The sequence below is a fragment of the Platalea leucorodia genome, assembly GCF_965183815.1.
Source record: "Platalea leucorodia genome assembly, contig: HAP1_HAP1_SCAFFOLD_57, whole genome shotgun sequence".
Lineage (NCBI taxonomy): Eukaryota > Metazoa > Chordata > Aves > Pelecaniformes > Threskiornithidae > Platalea > Platalea leucorodia.
The window spans coordinates 589,495-603,000 of NW_028121452.1; the positions used below are offsets into that span (position 1 = coordinate 589,495).

General features: G+C 59.3%; 1 protein-coding gene across 1 annotated transcript; it reads right to left on the reverse strand.

Annotated features, from left to right (window-relative positions):
* Positions 1-7,898: 7,898 nt before the first annotated feature.
* LOC309603339 (uncharacterized protein) lies at positions 7,899-12,203 on the reverse strand. Its single transcript, XM_082338209.1, is given in 6 exon segments — positions 7,899-9,270; positions 9,273-9,512; positions 9,973-10,068; positions 10,586-10,805; positions 11,262-11,348; positions 12,074-12,203. Coding segments are annotated over 6 exon segments (1,596 nt in total). The 5' UTR covers positions 12,199-12,203; the 3' UTR covers positions 7,899-8,442.
* Between the last annotated feature and the right edge of the window lie 1,303 nt (positions 12,204-13,506).

A 13,506-nucleotide genomic window follows, 5' to 3' on the forward strand; every position in this document is an offset into this window, starting at 1 on the left:
CAAGGACCTTTTCAACATCATCTCTTCCTTCCTGACATCAGCTTCACCTCCACCAGAGAGGCTGCAGAGATACCACAGACAGAAAACTCCTCTCCTGCTCAGACTGCACAGCCCAGCTCTGTTTCTCTTCTCTCTGGAGCTCTGCATGCAATCCCTTCATCCCACTTGGAGGGAATAACAGCTGAGGTGTGTTGGGACAGCTGACATGACTGGGGTGCTGTGATGGGTGCGTAGAGGATCATCAGGAGAGACAGGCCAGAAGGATGAGGAGGGAGGTGTCCCCAGTGTGAAGGAGCTGCTTAGATGTGTGAAGCTCCTCTATGGGATGAACAAACTGGGTGAGCCCTTGTGGGTGAGGGTCAGAGGAGAGAGTGGTAAGGGTGACGTTGTGGTGGGAGACAAAGAAGTCATTGCGGTCCCCCTGCGGACTTTCATTACCCTGACATTCAATGGAAGGAGACCACTGCAGATTGCAAACAGTCCTGGAGGTTTTTGGAGGGGTTAGGGACACAGGTCTTCATAGCGCAACTGCCAGATTGGCCAAAAATGGTGACAGTCATCTGCACCTCAGTCTCACAGAAGTAAGAGCTGGCCATGGATGTGAAAACCAGTGTCAGCCTTGGCTGAATTGAATTAGGTAGGCGTAGATAGGTGTGAGGCAGTCTTGGCCTTTGTCTTCGCCGGTCTTGTCTTCTTTGTCTCCCGGTTCCATGTGCCTAAGAGGCAGAACCACAGGTGAAATCAAGCAGTGGATGGAGATCAAGTCAGGGGTTAATTATGTCAAACCTTAGAAGTCCCTTGGACCAGATGGGACGAATCCAAAGCTGTGGCTCTTGAGACAACAGACCAAGGTCATAGCAGGACTGCTCTGATACATTTTAGAAGTTCATTATGACTAGAGGAAGCCAAAGGCAAATATTTTTCACAAGAAGGCAAAGCAGGACTGGAGGAAGATGTGGAGGGCAGCTTTGGCTGCAGTGCGAGTGAGGTGGTAGGGCAGAAAACCCTGAGGGAAGTCAGCAAGACAAATTGTAGCAGAGCTGAGCAGAGAGGAAGGATCACCTCCACCAACCCTTTGGCAGTGCTCTTCCCAACGCAGCCCAGGATGCCACTGTCAGCCTTTGCTGCAAAGCTGCAAAGCCAGGAGAAGAGAAGAGAAAGCTTTGGGGAGACCCAATAACAGCCTTCCCACATCTTCTTGGGTACCAGCAAGAAAATGGAGCCAGGCTCTTCACTGTTGTGCATGATGGGAGGATGAGGGCCACTGGGCATCAGCCGAAACAAGGGAGGAAAATCCTTCTCCCCATCAAGACACTCAAGCACCGAAGCAGATTTCCCAGAGAGCTTGTGTCATCTCCATCCTTGGAGCTTTTCAAGCCCAAAATGAAAAAATTCCTGAGCAACCTGCTCTGAGCCCGTCGCTGACCCTGCTGAGAGCAGGAGGTTGGCCCAGAGATCTCTTGAGGTCCCGTCCACCATGAATGATTCTGCTTCTATACACAACAGGTCTTTCCTTTATGATGGGAGGGAAAGCACTCAATTTTCCAGGGACCATTGAAATCAGAAAGAAAGGGGGTTCTAGAGGAGATCTGGCAGGATGGGGTCTGGGGCCTGTGTGCAGAGGCTGAGGGACCTGGGCTTCTTTAGCCTGGTGAAGTGGAGGCTCAGGGCACTACAGTAGTAGCCTGTAACTGCTTGAAGAGTGGCCTCAGAGATGATGGAGCTTTTGCTTGGTAGTGGGAAGAGAAGGAAACCTCCACAAAGAGCAGCTTGGAAGGTTCAGAGTGGATGTGAGAGAAAAGAAATCTCACTCAAAGGGTAGCCTTGTTGTACAAGAGGTGACCCAGAGGGAGTCTGGATCAGCCCATGGCTTTGTGTTTCAAGGAAAAGCCAGGGATAGGTGGAGAGGTATCAGCAAAGGTATAGAAATGCCAGGGTGAGAGGTAGGCGGGAAGGCAAGATGGATGTCAGCAGCCTGAAGGGAAAGAGGTGCAGGCATGGGACAGCGTAGGACAGCCTGCAGCAGAGATGGCCAAGGGCTCTAGCAAGGCTGAAAGGCCCAAGAGGACTGGGGTCTTTGTTGTCTTGCCTATAGCAGTTGCCTCTGCCAGCAAGGCTGGTGAGAAGGCACTTTAATTTGAGGGTCTCAGGATCTGTCTTCCCAGGGCCTGGGGGTCAGGGTTTGGCCTTTCTGCTTCATAAAACAAACCAAAGGGTTTTGCTTCTGACTTTGACTTCTTGAGCAGTTTGTTCAGTCTTCTCTCAGTATCTGAGGTTCATGGAATGAGCCCCAAATGCCCTAACGAGATATTTATCTTTTTGTAATATTCTTCAAATCTTCAAGACTTGTATCGCTAATTGGAGCTCTTTCATAGTGTAGTCAAGGAAAAAGATTTCAAAGTGCACCTAATACAAATTATTTTCTATTTTAAAAAGAATACTTTCTTACCTTTTAGTGTAGAGAGGAGGTTATAGCAGCATTCTCCAGGTGATAATGATCCAGAGTGTCTCCTCAGGAGGCGAATCAGTTCCTTGAGGTCTGACACTGTATGGACAACCTTGCTCCTTCCCTCCCAAACCTCACCATTTCTGACATTGGCCCCCTGGGATTTACATCACTGTTCCTTACATCAGACTTCTGCCCTGAAGTCTGCAGCTGGATGCTACAGGTCCTTTGCACAATCTCCCACCTGCTCTGCTTCGAGAACTGGCTGCACACAGGCACAGAAGAATTTTTCCTATTTGCAAGCAAAGAAAATAAAAGCGTGATTGGTTTTCACAAACAATAAAACAAATTCTGCAACCATATGCTCAATTCAAGTTATCTCTAATGAGGTTGCTTTTCTACAAGGGATAATCTTATGAGAAATATTTTAGATAGGTAGATACAAAAAGAGAGATACAAATAAAAAGTTGGCTGAAGGGAATTAGTCTACTCAAAGAGAGGCCAAAATTAACTCCCTGAAGCTCAAAGCAGCAGCATAGGGTACGTAGGTAGATACAAAAAGATAGACATGAACACAACTAAAGAGCTGGCTAAGGAGACGATTAGAAAGAGAAGTCAGCTTTTACTCCCTGAACCTCAAAGCAGCTCCATAGGTAGGAGGTATCTGAATGAACAAAGAACAAGGGGAGGAGAAACGCGGGGCAAGAACGCAGGCAACTTTGTTGGATCTCTATCAAGCTATTCAATATTTGTTGAGACAAGGCCACGAGCACCTGAACTTGCTGGATCTGTCTGAGAACAGACTTGGCTGAGAGACCAACAGTAGGAAACTGGCTCCTTTTTCTTAACACAGGTGGTGGAGCTGGGCATCACTGAGCCCCGGAGGAGGATGGGGCTGACCATGCAGGAGTAGTCCCTTGTCAGGGCTGGGGTGTACGAACAGGGAAGCGAGGAGAGGAGAGGCGGCCGGGCACTCAGGAAAGCCTTCTCCTTACCCAGCAGAGCACAGCAGCTGCCAGTTAGCAAAAGCCCCGGGCAGTCGCTCGCAGCCCCTTTGCCCTGCAGAGGGAAGCGGCCACGTGTCAGGAGAGATGCCCCTCTGCTGTGCCAGAGCTCTGGCTGCACAGGAGGCACCTCCTGCCCTGGACCACACAGCCTTGAGGGCAGAGGCTGTGCTGGGTGGGAGACGGGAGCAGGGGTCTTGCGCAGAGGCAGGTGTCTGCATTGGAGGGGATGGCAGGGAGCTTCCCAACTTCTCCCTCCCATGCCATTTGGGGTTGGAGGTTCCTAGAGCTCTCTGCCCATGTCTCTGCTGCCTGGAGCTACCCCTGCCGGGAACTGTTGCTCTGCCCTCCAGTTTTTCCCTGTCAGGGATCACAGACCCCATCACCCACTCCTGTCTGCTCAGCTCTGACCTGAAGAAACCTCCCCGTTCCAGGCACTCTCCAGAGGTACTCCCCGCTTGCAGGCAGGAAGGAGCAGGTCAGAGAAACCCTGCTGAGGCCAGCAAAGGTGATGCTGGTGCTCTCTGGAGGTAGAGGAGTGGATGCAAGCAGTTGCCTTGGCTCCTACCAGACCTCCTGATCTCTCAGGGTGGCAGCTCGGGACTCTCAGGCTCCCTCGCCAAATGCAGCAGCGCCTTTTCCCTTTTCCTGAAACAGCAGGAAACTGAAAGCACAGCCTCAGGAAAGCTCTTTAGCTGTAAGGGATCCCCTGCCTTGCTCTTCCTCTGCAAAAGTCCCCTCTGAAATGCCCTGGGCAGCTCTGGCTGCACACCCTGCCTTCACCCCTTCCCCCTGGTCTAACATGAGCCCCTGGGCTGGGAGGCCTCCTCACAGACCCTGCAGGCTGGAGCCTATGTACGCTTTCGGAGACCCTTCCCGCAAGGGCAGCTGCATTGCCCTGCACCAAGAGACTTACCGTGGCAAGGGCTGCAAAGGTTTCTTCCCTTGCAGCTCCCCTCTCTCCTCCCACTCCAGCCTGCCTTTAATCGCGCTCTGCCCTACTCCTTTGCCCAGAGCCCTGCTGCGCTTGGCAGAGGAGTTGCTCCTTGGCAGAGCTGTCTCTCTGCCCTGCTGCCTGCTTACCAGGAGCTCCCTCCACCCCAGGAGCCTGTCTCAGCCCCGGAGGAGGGGACCTGCCCAAGACGTCACTGTCTCTGCCCCCACCCCACTCGGCGCTCCCTCCAGGTGTCCCTGGGGCTCTCCAGGAACCTGCTTGGGAAGAGACTGAAGGAATCACCGCTGTTGCCTCTCTCACCTCTGCAGAGACGTTTCTTTGCAGCAGTGGCCTTGCTGCTCTCCGAGACACAGTTAGGTCTGAGAATCCCCCTTCCTTGGCCCATCATGAGACAGGACACCCGGACACTGCCAGGGAGGCACCTCCTTTAGCCATGCTGAGGGAAGGCAATCAGCTGAGTCAGTGGAGGCATCTCATGCTGGGTTTGTAGTCCTGGGGCTGGAAGGGACCTCAGCTCCCTCCCATGCCTGCCACAAACCCCCAGGAGGTGGGATTGCCCTTGCTTCAGTCATGGCGTCTGTAAAAGTAGGCTCCTGCACGCCTTTTCTATGGTCTCACGATCAGAGATGGAGACCAGGAGTTGACACACAAGCCCCTGGTGACATTTGAGGTGCCAGATGTAGTCCACGATAATGGAGCAGTACTGAGAGGCTGGGAAACATCTGGGGGCATCATCCTGCAGCCTGGTGAGGATGCCAGCCGAAATGACGGCAGATGCCCACATTTAGGACATCACCACCCGTCCCTACTCACGCTGTTCAGGGCCACCCATAGAAGTGTCCAGCTGAGCAAATGCAGTTCTGTGCCCGAGGGAGAGTGAAGTCTCTCTCTTTCTCCCCTCCTTTAGCTGTATTGACCAGCTCTGCGCTGTCTGTAACAAGAGTTGTCTCACACATCCCCATGGAGCCCGACCTAATGCAGGGCAGCTGCTCACGGAATGGCCAAATGCAGGCCTGTAGGGCTGTGTGAGACACCAAGGCTCTCCACCAAACCTGCCTGTGGCTGGCAGGGACAGCACAGGACCTGCAGGAAAGCCACGTCCCCTCAGAGCGGGTGCGTGACAGACACCCCAGGCGGCATCTCCGATTCCTTCGGTGCTTGTGTGCAAGTGACTGATCCCCACCCCTGCAGTGAGGCCAGCTCTCTCCGGTAGATGCAAGGCACTGCATGAATTGGAAGCACTGGGGTCTCCACTTGTGGGCCTATGTTCTCAGCTTCTTCTGGTTCTCCTCTCCCCCATCTTTTACTCACCCTCTTGATGATACACTCTTCAAAGAGTCCAATGAATCTAGAGGTCAAGAGGTTGGGTGAGACCGTGTGGGTGAGGATCAGAGGAGAGGCCAGTTTGGGCGACATCGTGGCGGGATATAAAGAACCTGCAAAGAAGGGGAGGAGGTGGACAAGCTCTTACTTAAGCAACGCAAGGAAGTCTCCAGATCAGTGACCTGGGGCTCTTTCTGGGGGCTTTAATGACCCTGACATTCATTGGAGGGGGAAGACAGCACTGTGAAAGCAGACCAACAGGTTTCTGGAGGGTGTGGGAGCAATTGCTTAGGAAAGCCACGAGCTGGACCAACATAGACGATGCTCACCTGGCTCAGGTCCTTGCAGACCACGAAGAGCTGGTCAGGGACATGAAAACCAGTGTCAGCCTTGGCTGTAGTGACCCTGAAATAGGGGGGTGCAGCTCTTGAGCAGCCTGAGGAGGGAGAGGAGCAGAGTGCAGGTGTCGGACCTCAGAGGGGAAGACTTTGGCCTGTTCAGGGGGCTTTTAGTGGGGATCCTGTGGGCAGCAGTGAAGGGCAGCACAACTCAGAACAGCTGGTCTTCAATGATAGAATCACCCACAAAGAGCAGGGGTGAGTCCATGGCTGACAAGAGCAGCTTGGGTGAAGAGGGAACTCATGAGGAAGCTCCATAGGTAACGGAAGCAGAGAGGAGGTGGATGCAGAGACTCACTTGAGATGGAGGAATTTAGAAACAGGAATGGCTTCAGGAAAGGCACAGCTTCCCTAGAGATGACACGCGCAAGGGAGTCAGCTGCATTCCTGCGAGCCTGCAACAAGCCTCCAGGGCACAGCTGCATCTCGTCCAAGTAAAACACAGCCTCCTTTATTCCCACAATTCCCCCTTCTACAAAAGCTTGTTTAATCATATTCTATAGCACTTTCTATACCCAAGACACTAGACAAGAAACTACCATTATTATAGTGCAAAATATTAGTAACCAGAAAAAACCCATTTTGATTAGCGACCCGCCAATTCCCCAACTTGTGATTCAGCCAATCAAAGCCATCACTGACTTGTAATTTGCTAACTTCAAATCTTTGATTGCTTTATGGATTAATTCGCAGTTATCTGATAAGTCATTCTCAGAGTTCAGTGTCTTCTGCTGTTCGTTCTCGTTATCCGATGCAAGAGCCGGTCTTACGCAGGTACCCACGTAGGTCCTACGTCTGTTGAGACACAAGCACACCCTCTGCCCCAGGTCAGCAGATCAAAAGGACCTTCCCAATTACCTGTTTGTGGCGATTTTGTGAAAACTCGGGCCTTCTGTGGTGTGGCTGTTAAATCTTTTGATTGAAGAGACAGAAAATGAGAGATAATAACAGGAATATTATTTTCAGACATATTCAGGTAGTTTAACACATCCGCGGCTTTGCTTAGTCTGCCTGCCGGAGCGGCTCCTGGCATTCCCCCCTTTTGTTTTTGCAGGTTCAATTGTTTGTTGCAAGATTTTCCAGCCCAGGTATTTCCAAGGCTCAGTTTTTTGCACTTTTTCAGGGGCTACTTCAAGTCCGTATCTGTTTAGAGCTCGTTGTACCTCTTTTTCTTAGTTGTGGGCAATCTCTTTTAAAACGTCCAGCTTTTCCACAGGAGAAACATGATTTCTGCACTTTCATTGCGGCGGCAAAAGCTGTAGCTAATGGTTCCATATGATGGGACGTTGACCCCACCTTCTGGGTAGCTTCTATCACGTCCATTAAGGAGGGATTTTTTTAGAGGCAAAAGCACTTTTTTACAGTCCGTATTCGCATTTTCAAAGGCTAATTTTAAGAGTAGGACCTCTCTTGCTTCTGCATTTTCGACTTGTTTTTCCAAAGCCTCTTTAAGACGATCTAAGAATGAGATAGATCCCTCTCCTCTCCCTTGCTTTATTAATGTAAATGATTTTGTCGCTCTTCCGACATCCGGCACTTTTAGTAACGCCTGTAAAGCAAGGCCTCTGCCTTGTGCTAATACCTCTGGTCGTACTCGTGCTGTAACGTCGGGTGATTTAGCGGCGGCTCCCCCGTAAGCTGGGGGAGTCCTGCCCCCTGTAAAGGCTCGCCTGGCTGTCGCCGCATGCGGATGACTGCGGCGGTTCGGCAGGCGGTACGCGGGTGCTTCAGAGATCCCCTGTGCGCTGGGGCCAATACAGGCTCGGTAAGCGTGCGTGTATCAGATGGCACCAGGTCCGTTGTCACCGTTCCCCGTAGCAGGGATTGTGTAAAAGGAGAGCCCAGTCCCTGCGCGGCAACTGTTTGCCGTAGAGCTTTTAAAACATTATAGCCAAAAGGTTCAGGCTCATCGGGGACACTGCGCTGCTGCGTGTGACGGGACACGCCGTCGCTGAAGACGACGACAACGGCAATGGCGGTGATAACGACGATGACCCTTTACCTTTACAATCGATCCCTGTTACAGCGTGATCTGGCGTTCGCGAGCCAGCACAGCCCGCTTCGCTGGCTGCTCTCCTTTCTCCACGCGCCCCCCCAGCGTCACCCCGGGGTTCTCCAAGCCGGGAGACGCCGATTCCTCCCTCAGGGACGGGCCCAAGCGCGGCCTCGTTCCCCTGCCCCCGCCCCGCCGGCGGCCGGCCCCGGGGCGCAGCTGCCTCCCGGCCCCGTCAAACCCGGCCCCGTCAGCGCCCGCAGCTGGGGTTAACCCACGGCTCGGCCCGGGGGGGGCCACGCCTTAGAACCTCCCCAAGGGGTTTAAGGGATCCAGTTTGTACTGGGAGGGCCCCAGTCTGTACTGGGTGGGATTCCATGGGCCCAGTTCATACTGGGAGGGCCCCAGTCAGCACTGGGTGGGATTCCATGGGCCCAGTTCGTACTGGGAGGGGTTCCAGGGGCCCAGTTTGTACTGGGAGGGCCCCAGTTGGCACTGGTGGGCGCTGTCCCAGGGTCCCGGCGCTGCCCCCCCAAGGAGCAAGCTGGGACGAACCCAAAGTTCTTTAATGTGGGGGCAGGTGCCGCGGCCGGGGGGGGACACGGGGACGCCCTGGGGACACCCCCGCCCTGGGGACACCCCCACCCTGGGGACACCCCCACCCTGGGGACACCCTGGGGGGTGACACCCCCTGGGGACACCCCCACCTTGGGGACACCCCCCTGGGGACGGGGACACCCTGGGGACACCGCCACCCTGGGGACACCCTGGGGGGGTGACACCCCCTGGTGACACCCCTGCCCTGGGGACACCCCCCCCTTGGGGACAGGGACACCCCCGCTCTGGGGACCCCCCAGGGACGGTGACAGCCCCAGGCCCCCCAGGGTGCCCCACAGAGACCCCCAGGGTGCCCCATAGGGAGCCCCAGGACCCCCAGGGTGCCCCATAGGGACCCCCAGGACACCCCACAGAGCCCCCCAGGACAACCGGGGTGTCCCACAGAGCCCCCAGGGTGCCCCACAGAGACCCCAGGATCCCCCAGGGCGCCCCCCCAGATCTCCAGGGTGCTGGTGGGGGGGGTGGGGGTGTCGGGGTGCCTGGGGGGGCTCGGGGGGGCTCAGGGGGGCTGGCGGGGGGCGGGCGGGGGGGTGCGGAAGAGGCGCCAGGCTCCCCGGCAGATGAGGGCGAACCAGTAGAGCTGGGGGGCCAGGAGGGCGGCGGCGGCGGCGTTGTAGGCGGGGGGCAGGGCGGCCGGCACCCGCAGCAGCGGCAGCCCCCGGTGGCGCCCGTAGGCCCAGTAGAGGTAGGGGAAGAGGAGGACGCGGCAGAGGAGGAAGGTCACCAGCAAGGCCACCCCGTTGAGCTTGTGGAGAGCCGTGTGTTGGCGCTTGTACTGGGGGGGAGGAGACGGGGGGGTGAGGGGGCACCCAGGCGACCGGGGGTCGGGGGGAGATGGGGCTGAGCGACCCGTGGCCACCCCAGATGTTCTCCTGGGGACACAGGGCTTGGGGACCCATGGCCACCCCACATCTGCCCAGCGGTTGAGGGACCCATGGCCACCCCAGATGTTCTCCTGGGGACACAGGGGTTGGGGACCTATGGCCACCCGACATCCCTATGGGGACCCCAGGGGCTGAGGGACCCGTGGCCACCTGAGATGTTCTCCTGGGGACACAGGGCTTGGGGACCCACGGCCACCCCACATCTGCCCAGGGGTTGAGGGACCTCAGGGGTTGAGGGACCCATGGCCACCCCACATGTCCTCCTGGAGAGCCAGGGGTTGGTGGCCCATGGGGTTGGGGACCCCCCGGCCACCCCGCGCCCTCGGGGGACACCCAGGCATCCGGGCTCACCAGGATGAGGACCTTGCCGAGGCAGACGAAGGGGGTGCTGAGCTCGGCCATCAGGAGACACCCCAAGAAGAAGTCGCCCTTCCCCTGGCGCCACAGCTGGGGGGGACACGGGGGGACATTGGGGGGAGCACAAGGGGAGGGAGTGACATAAGGACACACGGGTCACATGAGGACACGGGTGATTGGAGGATGAGAGAATGGGGGTGCCCAACCTGGACTGTCCCCACCTCCCTGTCCCCAAGGTGTCCCCATGTCCCCAGGAGGATCCCGTCCCCATTCCTGCTCCCCATGGCCATGGGGAAGCCAGCAAGCGCCACGGTGGTGTGGTGGACCTCCATCAGCACGTCCATCCCGAGCTGAGGTCCCTCCAGCCCACATCCCCAAGTGTCCCCCCACCCATCCCATTGTCCCCAAGTGTCCCCATGTCCCCATCTCCATCCCCATGGCCATGGAGAAGCCAACAAGCACCACGGTGGTGTGGTGGACCTCCGTAAGCACATCCGTCCCAAGGTGACGTCCCTCCGTCCCACACCCCTGAGCAAACCCCGTGTCCCCCGCCCTTTCCCTCGTCCCCGAGGTGTCCCCAACCCCTCCGCGTCCCCGCCCCACTCACGGTGGCCACGGGGAAGCAGATGAGCACCATGGCGGCGTGGTGGAGCACCATCAGGAGGTCCTTGCGCAGGTAGGCGCTGGCGGCCGCCCGCAGGGACGGAGGAGGTGCCACCTCGTGTCCCTTCACCCGTCCTCGGTGCCAGTGACACAGGAACATGGCGTAGACATCGTAGATGAAGTAGGGGACGGCGAATTGGGGGTATGCCCCCGCCAACCAGTGCCTGGGGGGGGGACATCAGGGGACATCCAGGGAACCTCGGGTCACCCCCTCAGGTGTGCGGGGGACCCATCTAAGGGACCCAGGTATCCTGGGAGTCGGGGGGGACCCCAACCTGGGGGACCCAGCTGTCCGGGGACCCTTGGGGCACCCAATCTGGAGGACCCAGGAGTTTGGGGGCCCTTGGGACCCCCAATCTGGGGCACCCAGGAGTTTGGGGACCCCCAATCTGGGGCACCCAGGAGTTCGGGGACCCTTGGGACTCTCCCCTCCCCCCCTCCCCTCCCCCCCATAGGGGCCCCGGGGTTAATCCCGGCTGAGCCCCCGCGCAGCTGCTCCCGCTTAATCCCCCCCTCCCCCACCCCCAGGCCGCCCCTCCCCCTGCGGTGCGGGAGGGCACCCATGGGTGCTGGAGGAGGGGGGGGTGTTAAGGGGTCACCCATGGGTGCCAGAGACTCACTGGTCATCGATGACGTCGTGGTGGCAGGAGGAGGAGATGATGTAGCCGGCCGTGGAGGCCATCACCGCCTGCACCGAGGACACCAGCCTGGGGACGCGGGGGGGGGGGCACGACATGGCCATGATGTCCCCACCCCGTGTCACCTCCGTCCCCAAGCCGCCCTTGTCCCCACGCTGCCACCGCCGCTGTCCATCGGCCACGCTAATCCCCATCCCCGCGTTGTCCTTGTCCCCACGCCAGCCCCATCCCCCCTCCCGCTGCCAGCTCCAGCCCCGTCCCCGTGCTGTCCCTGTCTCCTCCCTGTCCTCACACCGTCCCTGAGCCATCCCTGTCCCCGTCCCTGCAGTGTCCTTGTCCCCACGCTGTCCCCATCCTTCAGCCCCCCCGTCCCCGTCCTTGTGCCACCTCCAGCCCTGTCCCAGTGTCCCCATCCCTGTCCCCATCCCTGTCCCAATCCCCGTCCCTGTGCCATCTCCAGCCCTGTCCCAGTGTCCCCAGCCCTGCCCTGTCCCCGTCCTTGTGCCACCTCCAGCCCTGTCCCCAGCCCTGTCCCTGTTCCATCCCCATCCCTCCCTGTCCCCATCCCTGCCCCATCCCTGGTCCTGTCCCCAGCCCTGTCCCCTCCTGTCCTTGTGCCACCTCCAGCTCTGTCCCCTCCCTGTCCCTGCCCCGTCCCCCTCCTCCTCCCCACCCGTCCCCATCCCCGTCCCTGTCCCCATCCCCGTCCTCATCCTTGTCCTTGTGCCACCTCCAGCCCTGTCCCCGCCCCGTCCCCGTCCCCATCCCCGGTCCCCCCGCGGCGGGGGCGGTACCTGGCGGCCAGGGTGGCGGCGTGGGGCTCGGGGCAGCCCAGCCGGCGCAGCGCGGCCTTGCCCAGCAGGAAGAGGCCGGGGAAGAAGAGGAGCCCGGCGGCCAGCGCCGCCCCGGGGGGGGCCATGGGGACCGAGGGGCGGGGCCTGCGGGGCGGGGGCTAAAGGGGCGGAGCTTCCAGGGGCGGGGCCTGGGGGTGACACCCCCACCCCCCCCCCAGGCCTGAGGCCTCCCCTCAGGCCCGACCCCCCCCCCGGCCCGACCCTCCTCAGCCCCTCCCCCCTCTTTTGCATAAATTTGCATCTCACCGGCAGAGGGGCGGGCCTCTCGCCTTTACTCCCAGAGCTCATTCATACGCAGCAAGCCCCGCCCCCCCGGCTGATTTGCGTACATTTGCATACGCACCACCCCCCTCAGGCCGCCGCGTCGTCACGGCAACGGCAGGGCAAGGGCGCATGCGCGTTGCCGCGCCTTCCCATTGGCCGCCGCGGCAGCGAATAGGAAAAGGCGGAGCGGGCGCGTTGCCGGGTGGAGCGGGGGGGGGGGGGGCGGCGGTTGCCGTGCGACCGCGCTGGGGGGGGGGGGGGTGTGTGTGTGAGCGTTGCCGCGGCAACTGCGCGTGCGCGGGGCGGGGCTTGAATATTAATGAGGTGGCGCCGGCCGCGCCTCAGCCCGTGGCTCATTAAATATGCGCCCCGCGCGCTCATGAATATTAATGAATCGTTTATGAATAACCCCGCTCCCTCTCTGACGGAGGTGGGCGGGGCGTGTTGCCCTCCGCGCCCCGAAGCCCCGCCCCCGCTAAGCCCCGCCCCCTTCCCCGCACCCCACCTTGCGGGGGCATTGGGGGGGCCGTTGCCATGGAAACCCCCCGCGTTACTATGGCGACGGCGGGGGGGGGGAAACGACACTGTTGCCACGGCAACCGCCCCCCCGCCGGGGGGGGGTCCCCAAAAGTACGGGGGGACCCCAAAATTGGGGGGGAGGGGTAAAAAGGGGGGGAGTGGCACAAAGTGGGGGGGAGGGGAGGGCGAGGACCCCGGGAGGGGGGGGGGAAGGGCGGGGGGGGGGCGAAAAATGGGGGGGACACCCAAAAAGAGGGGGGGGGGAGGCCCCAAAAATGGGGGGGGGGGCAAACGGGGGGGGAGGGGGTAAAGAGGGGGGGAAGGGGCAAAATGAGGGGGGGAGGGGCAAAATAGGGGTGTCCCCCCAAAGCAGCGAAGGGGGGGGGGGTCTCCGAAATGATGGGGGGGGGGCGGGGGGGCCCCTGCAACCCCCCCCCCAAAATGAGTAAAGGGGGGGGGGGGCCCTTTCCCCCTCCCCCCCTCGGCGGCGGGAGGTGGGGGGAGGGGGGTTATTTTTGGCTGCCGAAAGGGCAGAGGTCACCTGAGAAGGTCAGGGAAGGGGGGGGCCCCCCCGCCCCCCCCCGGGGAGC